At 54.3% G+C, this 23487-nt stretch overlaps 1 protein-coding gene across 2 annotated transcripts in view; it reads right to left on the minus strand.

Annotated features, from left to right (window-relative positions):
* KLHL14 (kelch like family member 14) overlaps positions 1-21574 on the minus strand; it is a 42209-nt gene extending 20635 nt beyond the window's left edge. Inside the window, exons 1-5 of one of the 2 annotated variants that reach the window (XM_076067186.1) lie at positions 21464-21574; positions 12275-13074; positions 9869-10251; positions 8061-8182; positions 1858-1947 (exon numbers count right to left, since the gene is read on the minus strand). In XM_076067186.1, coding sequence (XP_075923301.1) covers positions 1858-1947; positions 8061-8182; positions 9869-10251; positions 12275-12997 — 1318 coding nt within the window. In that variant the 5' untranslated portion in view covers positions 12998-13074; positions 21464-21574. Of the gene's footprint in view, positions 1-1857; positions 1948-8060; positions 8183-9868; positions 10252-12274; positions 13075-20322; positions 20944-21463 lie in introns of those variants that run through there. The other variant, XM_076067187.1, reaches the window with a different exon arrangement.
* Between the last annotated feature and the right edge of the window lie 1913 nt (positions 21575-23487).

Consider the following 23487-nt stretch of genomic DNA (forward strand, 5'->3'; position numbering starts at 1 on the left):
GAAAAACGCGTGCACATGCGAGGGAGCAATACTCGATCACGTCATGATGGTGACAGGCGGAGACTGGCCCACACGTTGCTGCGCCGCCATCTCTTGGCGTGCCAGGGTATGGTGCCAGGGTATGGTGCCAGGGTATGGTGCCAGGGTATGGTGCCAGGGTATGGTGCCAGGGTATGGTGCCAGGGTATGGTGCTGTGGTGATCGACCAACCCTCGCTGGATTACAAGCGGGGGCGGAGGGGGGGTGGCGAGGGAGGCTGGAGGTGGGAAGCTCCTCCTCCTCCTCCTCCCAAAATTGGTCTCCACCTGTCCCGGCTTTCCCAGGATTGTTCTCTAATTGAGGGAGCAGCTGCTGCCCTGGAAAAATCTGTCAGTCTTGCGGGGAACATTAAAAGTCCCGGTTCCTCTCAGTGGCGTAACAACAAGAGCAGCAACAACGATCCACCGCCACTCAGTCCACGCACCTAAAAAAAAACGCCTCGCATCTCATCGCAAACATTTGAAAGGGCACCGCGATGGCAGCCGCCCCTGTGCGGCGCGCGTGAACTGGGCGCGCGTGAACTGGAGGTCGGCATCCGTCTGCCAGTACGAGGGGCGAAGATCGCTGCTGTGGGTACAGAAATCCCAACTGAGCCATTTGACACTTTCCTTGCCACGCCCCGTCCCGGAAATGGTGGTCCCCTAAATACGCTCCCTCTCCCGCCTATCCCCTCACCCCCTTCCTGGATGCGGCTCTGCCCATTAGGGGCGGGGGGTTGTGGGGCACACGCGCCCTGTCGCCAACGCACGTGGCGTGGCGTTTCGCTGCGGTCAGCGCCTTTCCAGCTCAGCGACGTCCGTTATGGTTGCGCGTTATCACCGCCGCGATGCGCCTCTGCATCGCTGCATAGCGCGTTAGCTCCATCGCTCTGATCTCTCTCTCTCTATGTTGCTGTGTGCGCTACACAAGGGAGGGCCATTGCCCGAAACGTCGCCCGTTATATGCGTTTGCTCGTAAGGCCGCTCACACGCGCGCAGTGTTGTGAAGGAACGCGTTGAGTTGTTGTTGTTGTTGTTATTTGTTCGTGCGCCATTGCCAACGCAGCAGCACCACCAAACAGGGGAGTCCGAGAGGGGTGGGGGGAGGGGCGGGGGGAAGGGGTGGGGAGACGTCGGGGGAGGGGTCAGTGAACGGAGAGTCGGGGAGGATGAGTCGGAGCAGAGTCGAAGCGGAGTGGTCGCGTGTGTGGCTGTCGCTGGCCACGCCACCTCCTCGGGCGCCCTTCCGGCCTTCAGCGCTTCCCGTGACCTCCTGCCCGCGAGCCTGCGACACGCTTCACGTGGCCCCAGAGTGCACCTAGCCTGGCAAACGCGCCCTGGTGACGTCGACGCCACTTAGTAGTGAATGGCGGCTGTTGTTACTGTTGTTGTTTCCATGCAGGTAACAACACAGTAAACACGGGACAAGAAGATAACAAACAAAATCGATTCCTGATTCGACTTGTTACAATTCGGATCGCTTGCCAGGCGAGTGAGTGGGTGAGTGCGTGAGCGAGTGACTGGGCGAGCGAGTGGGTGAGTGAGTGAGCGAGTCGATCGCTGTATGGGCGATAGAGTCTATTGCTAGGTGAGTGATTAGGTAAGTCCACGAGTCTTTCGTTGACTGGGTTAGTGAGTCGGTCGCTAGTTGAATGGGTGAGTGAGCTGATCGCTGAGTGAGTGAGCGAGTGACTTGGCGAGTGAGCGAGCTAGTGGGTAAGTCGATCGCTGAGAGGTTGGGCGAGCTGGAGAGTAAGTCGGTCGCTCGCTGTCTGTGGGTGAGTCAATCAATGGGCGAGTGAATGTGCAGGGTTGAGTACGCGGGTGAGTCGAGGCTCACCATCCGGGTTCCAGCGATCCTCTCCGCCGAGAACGAAGAGGAAGTTCTCCACCTCCACCACGCAGTGGTGCGCGCTGTTGTAGGGCATCCCTGCGTGACACGGGGGCCAGGGGTCAAGGGGCAAGGTCGGGCGGGGGGGCATTGGCGCGTGGGCACGGGCGGGCGGGACGCGAGCAGAGTTCCGATCGGTAACAGGAACCATCGTGTCGTGGATTCACCAGCCTTGTGACATCCGCTGCTGCATTAGCAATGCAATTGGTTTGTCCCCCAGCTCGATGCTGCTGAGGATGGAGCGGTGGCGCAGTGGTTAGCGCACCGCCCCTCATGCCACCCCCCCCTCCCCACGTTGCCTATGGACACCAGGACACCATATATCTCATGGTGCCGAGCACCAACGTTACTCGGCATGAGCCGTCAGATCCTCTGAAGAAGCTCAGCAGGCTTTTTGAGCCAGGACAGCGCTTGGATCTACGAAACATTGGCGCTGAACAGGAGTCAGTCAAGCTGCCAGGAGGCTACGTTACGGGCAGCAGAGGGCAGGGCAGATGGGGGGAAACACACACATTGTTGTACTGTACTGTGCGTCTATGCTCCCGGGAGTGTTGGAAGTGGACCTAGCAATGCATCTCAATCTTCGCCAAGCAGCGCTGTCCGGGGTGCTGAAAACCGGCGGTCAAATGGACCATCCCAGTGACTCGCCGCGTCGCCGAACGCCTCATCCAGCAGTGGATTGACGGTGCTGGCTACGCTGCTGCACGCGGCTACCTCTAACCCAGCACCGTGTGCAGGCATCGGCGGGGGTTGGTGGATCACCGCACAGATGTCGTGAAACTCCCTTCCCGTGGGCGTCGAAGAAGAGCCGTACACCTGACTTACCAGGAGAAGACGGTACAGCAAAGTGTGGACTAATCGCGATCTGTTCCCATCTATACGGGGGTAGAGTGGTGGTGTCCCGTCGCGCGTGCGTGGGGTGTCTCCGGGAGCTCCGTTTTCCTCACCATTAAGTGGCTGAAAACATCGTAAAATAAAAACCCAGATGCGGGGGGAGCGGTCGCGTAGCGGTTCGCGCCGCTGTGATCCAAACCCCCGGCGAACGGAGTTCTATTCCCGCTCACAGCCACCAACACGAGCGGCAATTATCTGAACCAACCCTGGGCCTCATTTCGGTTGACTCGGCCACAAATGTGAACCCGATGCGACGTGCAAACATCTCCCCTCGGGATACGAAGGCGGCGGCCGGGAGTGGTGCTGGCAACCCACCCGCTCGTGTGCCGTGCCGGTCTTCATAGGCGACTGCTACTCGCTAACAGCACTTGCCCCCAACAGCCTCTCAAGGCTATACGGGGGATCTTTGTGCGTACACGCGTGTACAGGCGCCGGGTGTTGGTAACGCATTGTGTTGCACGTGACTACACCAGACCCGCTCCGCGTGCACGCGCGCGCGCCGCGCATGCGTAATGAGCTCATCGGCGCGAGACCCTAACTTTGCGGGGGGGCAGGGGGAGGTGGTGGGGGAGGGAGGAAGGAGGGAAGCAAGGGGCGAATGGTGGAGAAAGATGGGGTGGGGGTGAGGGGCGGGGTTGTGGAGGGGGGGGGGGTGATGCTCCATTGGCGCCGTTCCGAACACTCCCGCACTGCCCTCCCCGCTTCCATCCCACCGCCTCCCTCCCTTGTTCCATCCCACCGCCTCCCTCCCCCTTTCATCCCACCACCTCCCACCCTTGTTCCATCCCACCGCCTCCCTCCCTCCCTCCCGATTCTGAGGCGGGCAGTCCCAACGAGACGGTTCGAACCAGGCGGAGAGTACCGCGCAGGTCTACGCAGCTCAGAGGCTCCCATGAGTTCTTCATTGGCCACACGGCCGTTCTCGCCACCAATGTGAGAAGACGTGGCCGGGAACCGAACTCAGGTTGCCGGCTTCATTGCGCAGTGCAATGTACTGCACCACCGCCCCACCCTTTCAACTCGACAATAATATTTGAACAAGTACCCCACTAGGTCGACTCAGCCTTAAATTATACCTGCTGCGGTGTGTTACCATCAGCGTTGGGAAGACAAAGGCGGCCGGGCTTGGTTGATGTTGGCCACCCAGCCCCTCGTGCGCTCAGCCGACCGTCATAGGCGCTACACGCTAACAGCACTTCACATAGAGAAGTCACGGATACCCGGGGTGTCTTTGTGTCCACGTGTCTATACTGTGCGCGTGTCTATCGTCTCCGCGTGTCTCCGCGCACTCTCACAACACGAGAGAGAGAGCGAAGGGAGAGCGGGGAGAAAGTGGGACAGTGAGAGGAGGGCCAAGCGGAGATTGGAGAGTTAGGGGACATCGAGGATCACGGGGACAGAGAAGGGATTGGAGAGTCACGGGGATTTGAAAGTACATGGGATGGAGAGGCATGGGATGGAGAAAGAGTCACGCCGTGAAGAGGCATGGGGTAGAGGATAGGGGAGTCACGGGGATTGGAGAGTCACGGGGACTGGAGAGTAATGGATTGGAGAGGCATGGGATGGAGAGGCATGGGGTAGAGGATCGGGGAGTCACGGGGATTGGAGAGGCGCGGGGATTTGAAAGTCATGGGATGGACAGAGAGTCAGGCGCTGCAGAGTCACGTGATTGAGAATGGATTTCAGAGTTCGGGGGATGGAGAAGCGGGACGACTCTTGGTGGGGGGACGTGGGGGGGGGGGCGATTTATAAGGTGGGTGGTTGGAGGTGCGGCTTTGCGTGGCGGGGGGGGGGGGTTATGGGGGGATTGTGGGGGGCGGGGGGAGGTGTTGTAAAGGACGGTGGGGGCGGATTTTGCAAAGCCCCCCCGCCCCCACTTAATGACACCGCCTGCCAGAGCGGTTCCTGTGCAGCCCCGCCACATTAACGTGCTGCATTATGCACCGCCGCCCCCCAAAGTCATTCATTAGTTTCACCCAGATGCCTCCGTAGCCGCGCATAGTTAATTGCCCTATCTCGCAAAGTTCATTAGTCTTTAATATTAAAGATGCATGGAGGAAGAGAGAGAGAGAGAGAGCTTCTATGTGTGTCCCACTCTCTGTCTCTGTGTGTCTGTGTCTCTTTGTGTCTGTCTTTGTGTGTCTCTTCGTCTCCATGTGTGTGTGTCTTTGTTTTGTGTGTGTCTCTCTGTGTCTGTGTGTGTGTCTGTGTCTCTTTGTGTCTGTCTTCGTGTGTCTCTTCGTCTCCATGTGTGTGTGTCTTTGTTTTGTGTGTGTCTCTCTGTGTCTGTGTGTGTGTCTTTGTTTTGTGTGTCTCTCTGTGTCTGTGTGTGTGTCTGTGTCTCTTTGTGTCTGTTTTTGTGTGTCTCTCTGTGTCTGTGTGTGTCTTTGTTTTGTGTGTGTCTCTCTGTGTCTGTGTGTGTGTCTGTGTCTCTTTGTGTCTGTCTTTGTGTGTCTCTCTGTGTCTGTGTGTCTGCATACATGTTTGCTTCTCTCCGTCTGTCTGTGTTTTTTTGTCTCTCTCTTTGTCTGTGTGGGCGTCTCTGTACGTCTCTCTCTCTGTGTGTTTTTGTCTGTGTGTCTCACTGTGTCTGTGCGTTTGTCTCTGTGTGTGTCTCTCTCTTGTTCAATGATCGTGTGACATCCTTGTTCGCAAGAGTAAGCCATTGTGAGCCCATTAAAAACAATGACTCGCTAAGCCATCATCATCATCATTGTGATGATTACATGATTTCGTTAAACCGATTGTTATTGTCATGATCATGTTCAATCATAATCATAATTTAAATGTCCAGCATCATCATAAACATGGGTGGGATGATATGAAACGATCAACATACGGTAACTCTATATTTTTAGTTCAATTCATATCATCCTTCTACTCAACTATTAAAATTATGATTTACCAGCTATTCGCGGTAATGTTGAAAGGGGCACCCCCAGTGGCAGCTGTCCCTGTGCGGCACGAGGCGACACCAGCACGTGGCCGTCAGTCGTTCCACTCGAGGGAGACGATTGCTGCTGTGGGTGATTCCAGTTGATTGTATTATTTATGATCGTCATCATGATTATTATTTCATCATCATCATCATTATTTGCCTCTGATGATGATGGAGGTGGTGAAGATGGCGAAGATAATAATGTGATAGAAAATGAATGTGTAACGGTTATGATTCAGTTTCTTTTGACTGATTATGAAAAAGGAACACATGAACTAGAGATTATGATGATAATGATGATGATAATGAATGTCCCTGATGATTATGATGATAATGGTATAAATAAGTAATGGTATAGCAGGTAAAGCAGTGACACTGATGATAATGGTGATAAATAAGTGATCATATTGATAGGTACTGCAGTTGCTGATGATATGTTATTTGCTGCTGCAGTGATCATAAAGCAGGTTAGAAGATGATGCTGCTGCTACTGCTGCTACTGATGATGATGATGATACTGATGATGATGATGATGATACTGCTGATGATGATGCTCATACTGCTGCTGTTGATGATACTGATGATGATGATACTGCTGCTGATGATGCTGCTGATACTGCTGATGATACTGATGATGATACTGCTGCTGATGATGATACTGATTATGATGATGATACTGCTGATGATGCTGCTGCTGATACTGCTGCTGATGATAATACTGATTATGATGATGCTGCTGATACTGCTGCTGATGATACTGATGATGATACTGCTGATGATGATACTGATTATGATGATGATACTGCTGATGATGCTGCTGATACTGCTGCTGCTGATGATAATACTGATTATGATGATACTGCTGATGATACTGATGCTGCTGATGATGATGATGTGGGATCGAGGATGGCTGTGCCGGAAGATGAACGCGCGTCTCGTGGCCTAAGTGTGCGTGGGGGGGGGGGGAGTGTTGGGAGTGTGGGGAGTGTTGGGGTTGTGTGTCTACGTGTGTACACGTTGTGTGTCTACGTGTGTCTGTGTGTGTGTGTCTCTGAGTGTGTCTACGTGTGTGTGTCTACGTGTGTGTCTACGTGTGTGTGTGTACACGTTGTGTGTACACGTTGTGTGTCTACGTGTGTGTGTGTCTACGTGTGTGTCTGTGTGTGCTTCTCACTGCTCCTCCTCGCGCTGACTCAACCACAGATGGGCTCCACCTGTCGTCCCGCACGCTTAGCGAGAATGTGTGTGAGAGTGAAAGTGTGTGTGTGAGTGTGTGTGAGAGTGTGTGAGTGTGTGTGAGAGTGAAAGTGTGTGTATGAGTGTGTGAGTGAGTGTGATTGTGTGAGTGTGTGTGTGAGAGTGTGTGAGTGTGTGAGTGTATGTGTGAGTGTGTGTGAGAGTGTGTGAGAGTGAAAGTGTGTGTGTATGAGTGTGTGTGAGAGTGTGTGAGTGTGTGAGTGTGTGTGTGAGTGTGTATGTGAGAGTGTGTGAGTGTATGAGTGTGTGTGAGAGTGAAAGTGTGTGTGTGAGAGTGAAAGTGTGTGCGTGAGAGTGAAAGTGTGTGTGTGAGAGTGAAAGTGTGGGTGTGAGTGTGTGTGTGAGAGAGTGTGTGAGAGAGTGTGTGTATAAGTAGGGAGCGGTAGTGTAGCGGTTAGCGCGCTGCGCTACGAACCTGGCGACCCGGGTTCGATTTCCGCTCACGGCCAACACCAGTGACGATTTTCTCAACTGGTCCTGGGCCTCCCCTAGGTCGATTCAGCCTCAAATGAGTACCTGGTGCGGTGTGTTAACATCGCCACTGGGGAGACAAAGGCGGTCGGGCGCGGTGTTGGCCACCCACCCCCTCGTGTACCGTTCCTGCCTTCATAGATGCTCGCTAACAGCACTTGTCTCTACAGTCTGTTAAGGCTATATGGGGGATCTTTTTATATTGTATGTGTGTGAGAGTGAAAGTGTGTGTGTGAGAGAGTGTGGGAGAGTGTGAGTGAGTATGTATGAGTGTGTGAGTGAAAGTGTGTGTCTGAGAGAGTGTGTAAGTGTGAGTCTGTGTGAGGGAGGTGCGCAGTGGTTAGCACGCTTGGCTACGAACCCGGCCACCCGAGTTCGACTCCCGCTCTACGGCCAACAACTCATTTGAGTACCTGCACACAGGTACTCATTTGAGTACCTGTGTGCAGTGTGTAAAACATCTGCACCGGTGGGACAAAGGGCGACCGGGCGTGGTGCTGGCCACCCACCCCCTCGTGTGTTCGTGCCGGCCTTCATAGGTGCTGCTCGCTAACGGCACCTGCCCCCGTAGGGTGTGAACCCATGCGCTCACCGGTCAGGATCTTCCACGTCTTGCGCGAGTCGTCGTAGAACTGCACGAGGTTGCTGGGCAGGCGGTCGGGTCCCGGGGGGAGCCCCCCCAGCAGAAGCAGAGACTTCCTAGTGCCTCGTATCCTGCGTGGGGTCGGGGCGGTGGGGGAGGGGACACGCGGACCCCCCCCCCCCGGGCCAATCATGAGATCAGGTGAAGTTGATTCTAGTGAATGAGATCAATGCATCAGAGGGGATGAGGTCAATGAATGAAAATAATGAGACTATACTACGACTATTTTTATTTTACCAGGTAAGGCCCTCACTGAAGCTCTCCAGTTATTTTTTCAGAAGCGACCTGGCAATCACAAACGACAGCTGAACAAAGTGGCTTGTGTGGAAATCTAGAGAAGTCAAATACTCGAGACGCACGGTGATTCTAAATGTGGAGGGCGAAACCCGGAGGACCAGAAGAAAACAATATTCGACCACGGGGAGAGAGGCACTCACACAGCAGCAGCAGGCGTCAGGGTCGGTATCGAACCCACGACCTCCTGTGTACCTGGCGAGGGAGTTAACATCTCCTAGCCACCGGGTGGATGAGATCAATGAATGAGATCGTGTGGGAAGGATGAGGCGAATGACATTCTACTATTGAATGAGATCAAGTGGATGAGATCGGTTGAATGTCGTTCTTCAGAAGATACTGGCTGCGGTAACGATGATGATTTTGATTGTGGTGTTTACCACAGCACTCTCAATCACCATCATTATCATCACGCTCGATTATATCATCATCATTATTCTTACGATAGAATCATGAACATCTTCATCACCACCACCACCACCATTAAAATACTCATCATTATCTCATCATAACGTGATCATAATTCTCATAACAGCACCCTCAAAACTTTCACCATCACCACCATCATTCAAGACAAATATCCCCCGTATAGCCTTCACAGACAGTTGGGGAAAGTGTTGTTCGCCAGGAGCTATGAAGGTCGGCACGGTATACGAAGGGGTGCGTGACCAGCACCACGCCCGACCGCCTTTGACTTCCGAGTGGCGGTACTCATTTGAGGTTGAGTCGATCTAGGAGAGAGGCCCAGCACCGGATGAATAAAATAAAATCGTCACTGGTGTTGGCAGTGAGCGGGAATCGAACTCGGCTCGCTGGGATCGTAACGCAGCGCGCAAACCGCTACACCACCGCTCCCCATGACCACAATCACCACCAACCACCGCCAATCACCGCCAACCACCAACCACCACCAACCACAACCACCACCAACCACCACCACCCACCACCACCCACCACCACCAACCACCACCACCCACCACCAACCACCAACCATCACCACCCACCACCACCCACCACCACCAACCACCACCACCACCCACCACCACCAACCACCACCACCTACCACCACCAACCACCACCACCCACCACCACCAACCACCAACCATCACCTACACCACCAACCACCACCAACACCATCAACCACCACCAACCACAACCACCACCCACCACCCACCGCTAACCACCGCCAACCACCGCCACCACCAACCACAACCACCACCAACCACCACCACCAACCACCACCCACCGCTAACCACCGCCAACCACCGCCACCACCAACCACAACCACCACCAACCACCACCACCAACCACCACCCACCACCCACCGCTAACCACCGCCAACCACCGCCACCACCAACCACCACAACCACCACCAACCACCACCACCCACCACCACCCACCACCACCCACCACCACCCACCGCTAACCACCGCCAACCACCGGCCGCTCTCCCACCCGCCCACCTGCTCGCCTCGCTCTGCATGCAGTGCTGCCGGAAGGGCATCAGGTGGTAGTTCATGGCGTCGAGCAGCATCTTCTGGCACGCGGGCTCGGAGCGCATGAAGTCGACGCTCTGCACGTGCTCGACGAGGTCGTGCGCCGGGATGAGGGCAAAGCGCAGGCGGCGCATCAGCTCGGGGGCTCTCCGCATGCGACTCTCGCGCTCGTGCTCGAGCCACATGACGGCCATCTGGAAGAGCGCCAGCTCCGACTCGACGGGCGGCGGGGGCCCATCGAGCACTGCGCACACCTCGCCGAAGCCCAGCGCCAGGACGTCCTCCACGAAGTAGCGGTTCGCGAGTTTGCGCGTCTCGTCCAGGTCGTGCGCCGCGGCAATGCGGCTCACCTGTGGGCAGCAGCAGCAGCCAGCAGCAGCCAGCAGCAGCAGGCAGAAGCAGCAGCGGCAGCAGCAGCGGCAGCAGCAGCAGCAGGGAGCAGCAGCAGCCAGCAGCAGCAGCAGCAGCGGCAGCAGCCAGCAGCAGCAGCCAGCAGCAGCAGCCAGCAGCCAGCAGCAGCAGCCAGCAGCAGCCAGCAGCAGCAGAAGGTCAACGTGGGTCGTTCGACGTTGTCGGCTGTTTATTTCATTATACAGGGTGGCCCAAAAGTTAGGACACGTGGGGTTATTGTTATACAGGGTGGCCCAAAAGTTAGGACACATAGGATTATTGTTATACAGAGTGGCCCCAAAGTCAGGACACATAGGGTTACTATATTTATTTTAACAAATCACCTAGGGTTAGTTAATTTATTGTAGCAAATTTTCGAACTCACTTCCATGAACTTTCACGCATGCATGGATTATCTTTGGAAATTCATTTCGGAACTTATTTTAAGTTTGCGGGTGTAATCTATGAACCGTCATCCGTTTTGTGTTAATGTCTTAATTCATTCACAGGGCTTTCTTGGTCAGGTTTTGTAAAAACGATGGATGTGAAGAAAAGGAGATATTAAGAATGAAAATAGTCGAAACAATATTAACTTAAAGAATGAATAATTAAATGTATTCACGCCAGTGTTCGAATAAATGAAATAACCTTCTGTGTCCTGACTTTTGGGCCGCCCTGTAAATGTTTACAAAATCTAAAACATTGTTGTTACGTGCTTGGAAGAAGGGGGAATTGGCCCCGCAACGCGCGTTGACGCGTCGTCTGCTTTGACGAATTCCACGGTACTATGACAGGGGGCACGTACATCCAGGCAGAAGCCACTGCCGTGTGACTTCCCCTTCAATGCGTTCGGTGGGACAGGACTAAGTCGGCAAGCAGTACGTGCTATGCAGAAGGGACATTGCCCGAAACGTCGCCTAGTATATGTGTTTCCTTGTAAGGCCCACCACTGATTTTGGCCGTGGTTGGAAATCAAACTCACGAGACGGGTTTTCTAGCGGACTGCGCTAAGCACTGCACCACCACTCTGCCCGTGAATAGACAAATGCCGTAATAGTCATCATAACGATCGTTAGTCCAATTGAACTCAGTATTCTATAATTATTGGTAACTAATGGATACTTATTCGCACGCCAATTTCAGAACTTTTAATCGGGATTTTTTTTAAAGAATGCAAATCAACAAGCGCAGTATTCACTATCATCAACCACTCTCCCTCCCTCTTTCTCTTTGCCTCTCTATGTATGTGCTACGCTAAAGGGCCATTGCCTGAAACGTTGCCTCCTGTACACTGTTCCGTTTCAGGCCACACACACAGGGTGTTGTCGTTAGCTGTGCTTGTGCACAGGAACCCATGAGTTCGATCCCGCGGCCTGGTGACGCCTGTTGTATATTTGGTTTCCGCGTGTTCGCTCTCTCTCCCCGTGGTGGTGGCGGAGATTATTCCTCCGGGTTCCTCCGGTATTGCCCCTTCCTCCTTCACATGTATGAACAACACGCGTTTAAATTAGTTGGCAACAGCTATACATTATTCCCACGTGTGATTATGATGATGTTATACGCCACTTTGATGGTGAACTATCATCACGATTGGTGATGGTGATGATATCAGCCCCTTCGATGGTGAGCTATCATCGCGCGTGGTGATGGAGATATCAGCCCCTTCGATGGTGAGCTATCATCACGCGTGGTGATGGTGATATCAGCCCCTTCGATGGTGAGCTATAATCACGCGTGGTGATGGAGATATCAGCCCCTTCGATGGTGAGCTATCATCACGCGTGGTGATGGTGATATCAGCCCCTTCGATGGTGAGCTATCATCACGCGTGGTGATGGTGATATCAGCCCCTTCGATGGTGAGCTATCATCACGCGTGGCCAGGTCGCCTCCGACCAAGAGCTCGTCGCTCAGTTTACGCGACTTTGTCATCGCCGAATCACGGTGCCACCGACGTCGGGACGAGCCCTCTCAGTGCTCTCACCTGCTTGTAGTTCTGCACCGATATCTGCCCGTTGAGGAACTGCGCGCACAGCTTTGTGACCGAGGGCATGTGCAGCTGCTTCCCTGCCACGAGCACCTCCTCCACAGTGTCGAGCGACAGCGTCATGTTGGCCGTGTAGATGTACTCCAGCACCAGCGCCAAGCCTCCGGACGGACATCCCTGCAGCACCACGCTCGCGATGAGGCCCGACTTGGCCGACGCCGCCGCTGCTGCTGCCGCTGCGGCTGCTGCCGCTGCGTTAATTGCACCACCACCGCCGCCACCACCGCCACCACCGCCGCCGCCGCCGCCACCGCCGCCACCGCCACATCGACCTTCGGACGATGGCGAGCCATGTGGCGTCACCTTATCCTTGCAGTCATGCGGAGACGAAGCTCCGCTCACGCTGCCACTGCCGCTGCTGCTAAGTCCGGCGACACCACCGCCACCGCCGCCGCCACCACCACCACCACCTCCTCCACCTCCACCGCGACCCGGCGTGGAGAAGGGGTCCGAGGGCCGGTGGAGGCCGTTTTCGAAGAGCGCGCGGAAATACTGAGAGCACGAGGCCAGCACGGCCTTGTGGCAGCGGAACTCCTGCCCGTGGGCCAGCAGCGTGACGTCACACATGATCTGCCGCCGCCACAGGAGGTTGAGACCGCTCAGGACGCTGTCGCTGTGCGTGGGGTCGAACGTCGAGGTGCGGTCAGCCGACTTGGACATGGCTGCGTCGCGGTGTGGCGCGGACGAGGAGGACGAGGTGGTGGTGGTGGTGGTGGTGCTGACTGGATGGATGTTGCCTGGAGGGGAGGGGATGGACAGAAGCAAACCAAGCAAAAGCGTGAAATCCCAAGCGGCTCAAGGGGTGTCATGAATAATCCGGGGGTGCATTGACTCTGCGTTTGAATTCAGATCGTCCGTAACCATAACGAACTCATTAACAGAAGCAAAGCCAATTACTCTCCACCAGGTCGTCGCTGTCTGCTCAGCACCTCTCTCTCACCCGACTACGCGTCTGGCTTGTGCATCCGTCTCTCCTCTCATCTCCGCTGCAAGTGGGCTGGCCGCAAATTTTAATCGTAAATCAGAAAGATCACAGGACTTCACGTGAAACCGTCTGGAAATGCACAGCGCCTAAATATCCACGTGAGCCCCGTGTGAACCGTGGGGGAAAGTTTTAACAAGCGGTTGTGAGGATGGCTGCGCAGTAGGTCGAGTCTGTGAACGCGCGGGTTTCACGTCTGTTTTCCCAACCACTGAGTGTGGTGGTAGGGGGGTCGCTCACTCTCCTCTGTTGCACCCAAGGTCTGGAACTCCCCGCTTGTCAAACTCATGCCCCATTAGGTGCCAAATATTTGACCGATATCGCTCCAACGTAGCTGACGGAATCATCACGAGGCTCGTGCCATGCCTCACATATACACACGCAGAGGCCTCCGTCGTTACGTTATCATCAGCAGCAGCACCAGCCATGATCTATCAACTGCTGGATGAAGGCCTCCCACAAGAAGCCCTTTTCCTCATCCCTCCATCTCCGCCGTGATCGTCCTCCTAAGGTGGCGTTTCGCCTCCTTGGGCTGCCACTCCGCGGTGGGTCTCGACCACCCGGGCACTATTGTCTGTCCCGTGTGCCCACGTCACGTCCTGCCAAACTTCTCTCAACAACCACCGCTGCGCTTGTCCTGAACCACACCCGCGCGTGTCCTCGCATCCTCCTGCCCCAACGAGTCCTCTCGTTTCACTGAAATTCCCACGCGCCTCCGATTAGCATGGTTGGCTACGTACGGTGCGAAATAAGTTCAACATATATACATCAACATACATACATCAACATACATACATCAACATACATACATCAACATACATACATCAACATACACACATCAACATACACACATCAACATACACACATCAACATACACACACCAACAGACACACATCAACATACACACATCAACATACACACATCAACATACACACATCAACATACAAACATCAACATACACACATCAACATACACACATCAACATACACACATCAACATACAAACATCAACATACACACATCAACATACACACATCAACATACACACATCAACATACACACATCAACATACACACATCAACATACACACATCAACATACACACATCAACATACACACATCAACATACACACATCAACATACACACATCAACATACACACATCAACATACACACATCAACATACACACATCAACATACACACATCAACATACACACATCACCATACATACATCAACATACACACATCAACATACACACATCAACATACATACATCAACATACACACATCAACATACACACATCAACATACACACATCAACATACACACATCAACATACACACATCAACATACACACATCAAAATACATACATCAACATACACACATCAACATACACACATCAACATACACACATCAACATACATACATCAACATACACACATCAACATACATACATCAACATACACACATCACCATACATACATCAACATACACACATCAACATACACACATCAACATACACACATCAACATACACACATCAACATACACACATCAACATACACACATCAACATACACACATCAACATACATACATCAACATACACACATCAACATACACACATCAACATACACACATCAACATACACACATCACCATACATACATCAACATACACACATCAACATACACACATCAACATACACACATCAACATAAACACATCAACATACACACATCAACATACACACATCAACATACACACATCAACATACATACATCAACATACACACATCAACATACACACATCAACATACACACATCAACATACACACATCACCATACATACATCAACATACACACATCAACATACACACATCAACATACACACATCAACATAAACACATCAACATACACACATCAACATACACACATTAACATACACACATCAACATAAACACACGCAGCAAAAATCTCCCGGTGTCATCTTTGCGAGGCTCAAATGAGCGTGGGAGGGGACTCGTCTCCCGTTTACAGCCACGTGACATTTGTGGGAATTCCACATTCCTATGACGGGGGGGCTTAGTAATTCCTTAGGGTCAGGTTCACATCAGAGCGGAGGGGAAAAATTTGTGAATGAAGGTTTTTTTAATTTATTTTAACTCGTCAAGGAATTTCACATAACCCCCCCCCCTCGCATCCCCCCGCCCCTCACGTACCCCCTCCCCCCTGGTCCGCCCCTCCACGCGACACCCGCGGCGTTTCTTCACAAATTAAAAGTCCCCGCCGGGTTGCTCGCTCGAATCTTGCTGCAGGAATCCAAAACTCATCGAGCGCGAAGCGTGGGGAGCTGAGGTTTGAAGCGGAGTGTGGGGGGTGGAGGGAGTCGAGAAGGGGGGGGAGGGGCGATGGGGGAAGTCAAGAGGGGGGGGGGAGGCGATGGGGGGGGGGAAGTCGAGAGGGGGAGGGGGGCGAGAGTGTGGAGGGAGAAGAGAGGGGAACAGCGATAGCAAAGGGAGAGGACATGAAAGAAGGGATAAGAGGGACGATTGGAGCAGAGAGAGGGGAGAGCCAAGAGAGGGGAGAGAGCCAAGAGAGAGAGACGGGGCAGAGGAAATGGGGATAAGGAAAGGGGAGAGAGTAGAGGGCAGACGGTAGAGTGGAGAAATGAGAAGAGAGCAGAAAAAGGTGCAGGGAGATACGTGGAGAGAGTTGGGAGATAAGAGTGAAGGGAGAGTGAGGAGAGAGAGGAGAGAGATAGAGGAGAGAGGGGGCATAGAGGGGGGTAGAGAGAGAGAGGGAAGGAGTAAGGAGAGCAGAGCGAGAAATCTTTTGTTAAATCTTTCATTTAAAAAGGGGGGGGGGGGCGGGGTTACATAAAGCAAAGCATTAAAAAAACACCTGTGCCGGCTGGAAGACCTGCCTGAGGTGGCCTTCGCAAATGTAAAGAGGAAGGTGCTCTACTCCTACATGGTCCGGTTCCACCAACAGGACACCCTGAGGAGCCACAAGGGCCATGCCTGGAGGAAAGCCCTGTCCTGCGTCTCTCCGGAGAGGCCTCGCTGGAGGCAACTCTACTGCAGCCCGACGTACAACCGCATCGACGACCTCAGCTGGAGCATCGCCCACGGCACCATCACCACCAACGTCTCCCTGGCGTGCTTCACCGACACGTCCCCGGAGTGCCGGTTCTGCGGTAAAGTGGAGACGAAGGCGCACCAATACGTGGAGTGCAAGAGCCTGGACTCGCTGTTCAAGGTCCTGAGAAACATCCTCCTAAGGTGCAGCCTCCACTTCTCCCCGACGGTCCTCATCTGTGGATACCCGAAGGGCGATGGACCCCAACATCTTCAGGGGCTGGTCAACGTGCTCTTCGGCTATGCCAAGCTCGCCGTGTACAGGGCGAGGAAGGTGGCCCTGGAGGGGCAACGTCCGGCCAGCAGCCTGGGCATCTTCCGCGCTCTGGTCGGAGCCAGGGTGTGGCTGGAGTTCCGCCATGCACGGCTGACCCACGCCGTGCCGGCCTTCAAGGAGCAGTGGGTGCTTGAGGAGGCCGTGTGCTCGGTGGCAGATGACGGAGAGCTCTGCATGCAGATATAAGCTACCCGTCGGAGGCCGTAGGACTTCGAGGAGGGCTGGGTGCAGATGCAGCACTTGTCGTAATTAAAAACAATTGTTGGGTCTTTCATTTAAATGGTGGGGGGGGGGGGGGGTACATAAAGCAAAACATTAAAAAATACGAAATTATGAACTAAGCAAAGTGCCGACTACACTGAGCATCTTCTTGTTTCCTCTGATCGTAAAAAAGGAGAGAGAGAGAGAGGAGAGAGAGAGCGCGTTCAGTCGTGGGACTGTGCTATCGCGGTGTTCTACAGCTCGTGTGACACGCGTGCGCGTCACACGCACGCGTGTCACACAGACAAAGCGCCCCCGTATAGCCTTCGCAGACTGTAGGGGCAAGTGCCATAAGCGAGCACCTATGATGTCGGCACTCACACCAAAGATCCCCCACATAGCCGTTAAAAGACGGGTGGGGCAAGTGCCGATAGCGAGCCACCTATTAATGACACCACACACATCACACGAGGAACTGTGAGCTGCAACGACAAAGATCACCCGTATAGCCTCGATTTGACGATTAGGGCAAGTGCTTATAGCGAACATCTATGAAGGCAAGAATGGGGGGGCGGGGGGCGGGGTGAAGCGGCCAGGACCCACGCACGGCCGTCTTCGTCTCCCCAGTGCTGATGTTCACACACCGCAAGGTTGAGACTCAGTCAACCTAGAAGCCACAGACGAGTTCAGATATTCGTCAGTGATGTTGACCGTGGCCGGGAGGACAACTCGGGTGGCCCAACGTCGCCGTGCGCTAACCACTGCGTCAGCGCTCCCCGTGTATATCCCCACAAAGATAAAGATCCCCCGTATAGCCCTGACATGAATTTGGGCCAAGTGCTGTTCGCGAGTAGCAGCTATGAGGGCAGGCACAGCACACGAGGGGGTGGGTCGCCAGCACCACGCCCGGCCGCCTTTGTCTCCCCCTTCCCCCATCCCCCAACACACACGCGGGAATTCAACAGAGACCCGCTACCACCAACACCGACAAACGCCAAGAACATCACTTCCATCAGCACCATCACCACCATCAACAGCATCACCACCATCACTACCAACACCACCATCACCACCATCACTACCACCATCACCACCATCAACACCATCACCACCATCACCACCATCAACACCATCACCACCATCACCACCATCAACACCATCACCACCACCACTACCATCACTACCATCATCACCATCACCACCATCACCACCATCAACACCATCACCACCATCACTACTATCACCACCATCACTACCATCACCATCATCACCACCATCACCACCATCACTACCATCACCACCATCACCACCATCACTACCATCACCACCACCATCACCACCATCACTACCATCACTACCATCACCACCATCACTACCATTACCACCATCACCACCATCACTACCATTACCACCATCACCATCATCACCACCATCACCACCATCACCACCATCACTACCATCACTACTATCACCACCATCACCACCATCACCACCATCACCACCATCAACACCATCACCACCATCAACACATCATCATTAACACCATCGACAAACACTACGACGAACGCCATTATCAACATCATCAATTCCACGATCATCATCGCCATCGCCACTCTTAACATCAACAGCATCACCATGATCACCGATACCTCCATAATCACCATCATCATCACCATAAATATAATCACTACTATCATTATCACCATCACCACAATCCCCACGACCAACAACACCATTGGCACCACCACCCCATCATCATCATCACCTGGTGTGTGGACTTTTATCTCACGAGTGGTGCACTCTGTGTATTCGGAGTATATATTGTCATCATCAATAGCATCGTATTTCCAGGGCTGACCAGCGTGGTGAAGTATGGCGAAGCATACCTATGGCTGTAAACGGTAGCAACAATGTTGTCGTGCGTTGCTGTTGTTATTACTGTTAGGACCAATTCTAAACAAACAATTTAACAGAGGGGACAACGCTAACCCCGCCAGAGAGAGGCGGAGACGGAGGGAGAGGTAGAGAGAGAGAGGGAGAGAGAGAGGGGGGCGGGAGAGCGATCTCCTCTCAATGGGCTGTGCGTGTCTCTGGGGTCTGCAGGCTCCGAGTGACCCGCAGTGAACTACCCGCCACGCGGGGTGAGAGAGCGAGTCACGACCCGGGTTTGTGTCCCAGTTATGGATGGAATAAGTAAATAAATAACAATGACGACGACGATGATGATGAGGATGGAGTGGCAACCTAAGGGATGGAGGGTGCCCCAGAGGGCAATGAATCCTGGTGAGATGGAGCGGTGAAATCGGATTCAGATCGTCTGCCGGTACCAGGACTACCGTCATTCCATAGACACAATAACAGCACTACAACCAGCAGCAGCAGCAACACACAACCCGCACTACCACCCCACAACACTTCACCACCACCACCACCTGTCCCGCTGACACAACCGCCATCAACCACAATGACAAAGAATGCAATAATCCACGCACGCCACTAACCTCACCGCCGCAACCACACACACACAGACACACACACAGACACACACAGACACAGACAAAGATCCCCTGTATAACCTGTAACAGACTGTTGGGGCAAGTGCTGTTAGCGAGTAGTAACTATGAAGGCCGGCACGTCACACGAGCGGATGGGTGGCCAGCACCACTCCCGGCCGCTTTTGTCTCCCCAGTGGCGATGTTTTGCACACCGCCCCAGGAACTTATTTGAGGCTGAGCCAACCTAATCGCATACCCGTTTAGCACGGTTGGCTACGCACGGTGCGAGATAAGTTCAACATACACTCGTGCACAGGGAGGTTCAGGAGGGATTCAGATAGTCGTCAATAGTGTTAGCCGTAAGCGGGAATCGAACTCGGCTCGCTGGATACGTAGCGCAGCGCGCTCACCGCTACTCTACCGCTCCACCCCCACCACCATCCCCAAGACACACCCACACTCACCACCATCCCCACCACCCTCCCCAACACACACCCACACACACATCCCACCACCCCCACCACCCTCCCCAACACACACCCACACACACTCACCACTCTCTCCACCCTCCCCAACACACACCCATACACACACCTCACCACCATCCCCAACACACACCTACACACACACCCCACCATTCTCACCACCCTCCCCAACACACACACACCACTCTCACCACCCTCCCCAACACACACACACTCTCACCACCCTCCCCAACACACACACACACCACCCTCCCAAACACACACACACTCACCACCCTCCCCAACACACACACTCACCACCCTCCCAAACACACACACACCACCACTCTCACCACCCTACAACACAGCACCCACCGCCTCCTTCCTCTCCCCACTCCCCGCTAAGTTATTTTTCTCTCTCTCTCTCTCTCACCTCTGCGCGTCCGCGTTGACGGCTCCTCAAGGCGAGGGGAGGGGCGAGATTGGGGGGGGGGCGGGGTGGGGGGAGCCCGGTGGATGTGGAGTAGACTTGTTGGGGTTCCAAAAGATTCCAAGAAGTTCCGAGAGCCTCTCGCAGTTCCGAAGTTGCAAGCGGTTCTGGTTGGTGTAGAAGTTCCAAGGAGTTCCAGAGGGGATCTACAGCTTGCAGGAGGAGGGGGTTCTCGAAGTCCGAAGACTTCCAACAGATTCCAAAATGGGTCTTGGGAGACCTGAGATTTCAATCGCTTCCAGGCGGCTGTAGAAGTTCCAAATAGTTACACGGGGTTTGCGGAGGAAGCCTACGAGTCCCAAGTTGCAAACAAGAATCGAGGAGTTCCAAGGGGTCCCAAGGGGTTCCAGAGGGGATCAAGGGGATCTGGACATATCAACGATCCCAAGCAGTTCCAGCGGGAGTTGCGAGCAGTTCTACAGCGGTTCTAAGACGAGGCGGGGGGGCGTGGAGGGTTGATGGGGTCCTAGAATTCTCAGGGTTCCCGAGAAGTTCCAAGAGGACCTCTCCGGGCTGTGCGCCGTTCCCCCAATCCCCTGATCCGCCGATCCCCCAATCCCCCGATCCCCCGATCCCCTGATCCCCGATCCCCAATCCCCGGGTCGCGAGTCGCCGCCTCTCAGCTCCGCTGCGCTCGCCGAGCGCCTCGCCCCGCGTCTCCCATCAGCAGCGGAGGAGGCGCCGCGCGCTGCCGCACGGGCGCGCAGCGAGCGCGCTCCCTCCTCCTCTTTGTCCTCCTCGTTTACTTGTTGTCCTCCTCCTCTTCCTGTTGTTGTTGTTGTTCTCCTCTATCCCCTCCTCTTCTTGGGGTCCTCCTCCTTTTCAACTTCTGTCCTCCTCCCCCTGCCCCGTGCGTTACAAACTCTGCTCGCTACCTCCTCCTCCACCTCGCGCCCTCTTCACTCTTTAACCTCCTCCTCTGATGATGGTCTCCCCCCTTCTTGACCTCCTCTTCCTCTTATCCTCTTACCCCCTCCCTTCTTCTCCGTCGCTACATGTTCACCCTAAACAACAACAGCAGCAGCAACAATAATAATAGTAGCAGTAACGATGTATAAAGAATAACAACAGCGATGTAACGCACCGCTCCTCTGCGTACTCTCTCTCTTGGTGGCGAGCGAGCGGATCGGAGGAGCGCTCTCCACGTCGCGGCGTCTCCCTCCTCCTCCTCCTCTCTCTCTCCTCTCTCTTCTTTCCGCGCCCGCGACCACGGGGAAACGAGAAACGTATAAAAAAAATAAGAACAAGGAGAAATGCGAGCTTGGTCGTAGGAGGCACGCATGACAGATTATGCCGGCAAGAAACAACACATCATTATCCCTGGGCCAGGCGGGGCGACCGCCCGAGACGAGAGTAATGGGAACTTCACGGTCGGGGGGCCCGGGCGGATTCGCTCGGTCGGTCGACGGTGACTCGGCGGACGGAGGCCGAGGAGACGCTCGCAAATAATTGCCAGCGGCTATAGTAAAATTGTTGTGCGTGAAAAGAGCTGCGCGCCGCGAGAGAGAGAGGGAGAGAACCCCCCCCCCCCCTTTCAAAACGAAGGTTGTGTGGGGGGTTCTGGTGGTGGTGCTGATGGTGGTGGTGCTGATGGTGGTGGTGCCGGTGATTGTGGTGATGGCTAGACACACAGATTGTCTAATCCGCTCCCAACAAAATGGAGCTGTGCAGTGGTGGAGGTGGTGATGATGGTGGTGGTGGTGGTGATAGAGTTGGTGGTGGAGGGAGGTGAGTGAGTGGGTGGTGGTGGTAGTAGAAGGTGAGTGAGTGAGTTGGTGGTTATGGAGGTGATTGAGTGGGTGGTGGTGGTGGTGGTGATGATAGAATTGGTGGTAGAGTGAGGTGAGTGAGTGGGTGGTGGTGGTGATAGAGTTGGTGGTGGAGGGAGGTGAGTCGGTGGTGGTAGAAGGTGATTGAGTGAGTGGGTGGTGGTGGTGGTGATGGAGTTGGGGGTAGAGTGAGGTGAGTGAGTGGGTGGTGGTGGTGATGAGGTGAGTGAGTGAGTTGGTGGTTATGGAGGTGAGTGAGTGGGTGGTGGTGGTGGTGGTGGTGATAGAATTGGTGGTAGAGTGAGGTGAGTGAGTGGGTGGTGGTGGCGATGGAGGTGGTGATGGTAATGATAGTGGTGATAGAGTTGGTGGTGGAGGGAGGTGAGTGGGTGGTGGTGGTGGAAGGAGGTGAGTGAGTGGGTGGTGGTGGCGGAGGGAGGTGAGTGAGTGTGTGGTGGTGGTGATGGAGGTGGTGATGGTGGTGGAGGGAGGTGAGTGGGTGGTGGTAGAGGGAGGTGAGTGAGTGGGTGGTGGTGGTAATGGTGGTGATGGTGGTGATGGTGGTGGTGATGGTGGTGGAGGGAGGTGAGTGAGTGTGTGGTGGTGATGATGGTGGTGATGGTGGTGGTGGTGATGATGGTGGTGATGGTGGTGGAGGGAGGTGAGTGGGTGGTGGTGGTGATGATGGTGGTGATGGTGGTGATGATGGTGGTGATGGTGGTGATGGTGGTGGAGGGAGGTGAGTGAGTGGGTGGTGGTGGTGGTGATGGTAGTGGGGATGGTGGTGATGGTGGTGGTGATGGTGGTGGAGGGAGGTGAGTGAGTGGGTGGTGATGGTGGTGGTGATGGTGGTGGTGATGGTGGTGATGGTGGTGGAGGGAGGAGAGTGAGTGGGTGGTGGTGGTGGTGGTGGTGATGATGGTGGTGATGGTGGTGATGGTGGTGATATGGTGGAGGGAGGTGAGTGAGTGGGTGGGTGGTGGTGGTGGTGGTGATGGTGGTGATGGTGGTGAGTGGTGGTGGTGGTGATGGTGGTGATGGTGGTGATGGTGGTGGTGAGTGGTGGTGGTGGTGGTGGTGATGGTGGTGGTGATGATGGTGGTGGTGATGATGGTGGTGGTGATGGTGGTGGTGGTGGTGATGGTGGTGGTGGTGATGGTGGTGAGTGGTGGTGGTGGTGATGGTGGTGGTGGTGAGTGGTGGTGGTGGTGGTGAGTGGTGGTGGTGATGGTGGTGATGGTGGTGGTGGTGATGGTGGTGGTGGTGGTGATGGTGGTGGTGATGGTGGTGGTGGTGGTGAGTGGTGGTGGTGGTGATGGTGGTGGTGATGGTGGTGGTG

Source organism: Petromyzon marinus, chromosome 15 (genome assembly GCF_048934315.1).
Source record: "Petromyzon marinus isolate PM22_M1 ecotype Great Lakes invasive population chromosome 15, UKy_Petmar_22M1.pri1.0, whole genome shotgun sequence".
Lineage (NCBI taxonomy): Eukaryota > Metazoa > Chordata > Hyperoartia > Petromyzontiformes > Petromyzontidae > Petromyzon > Petromyzon marinus.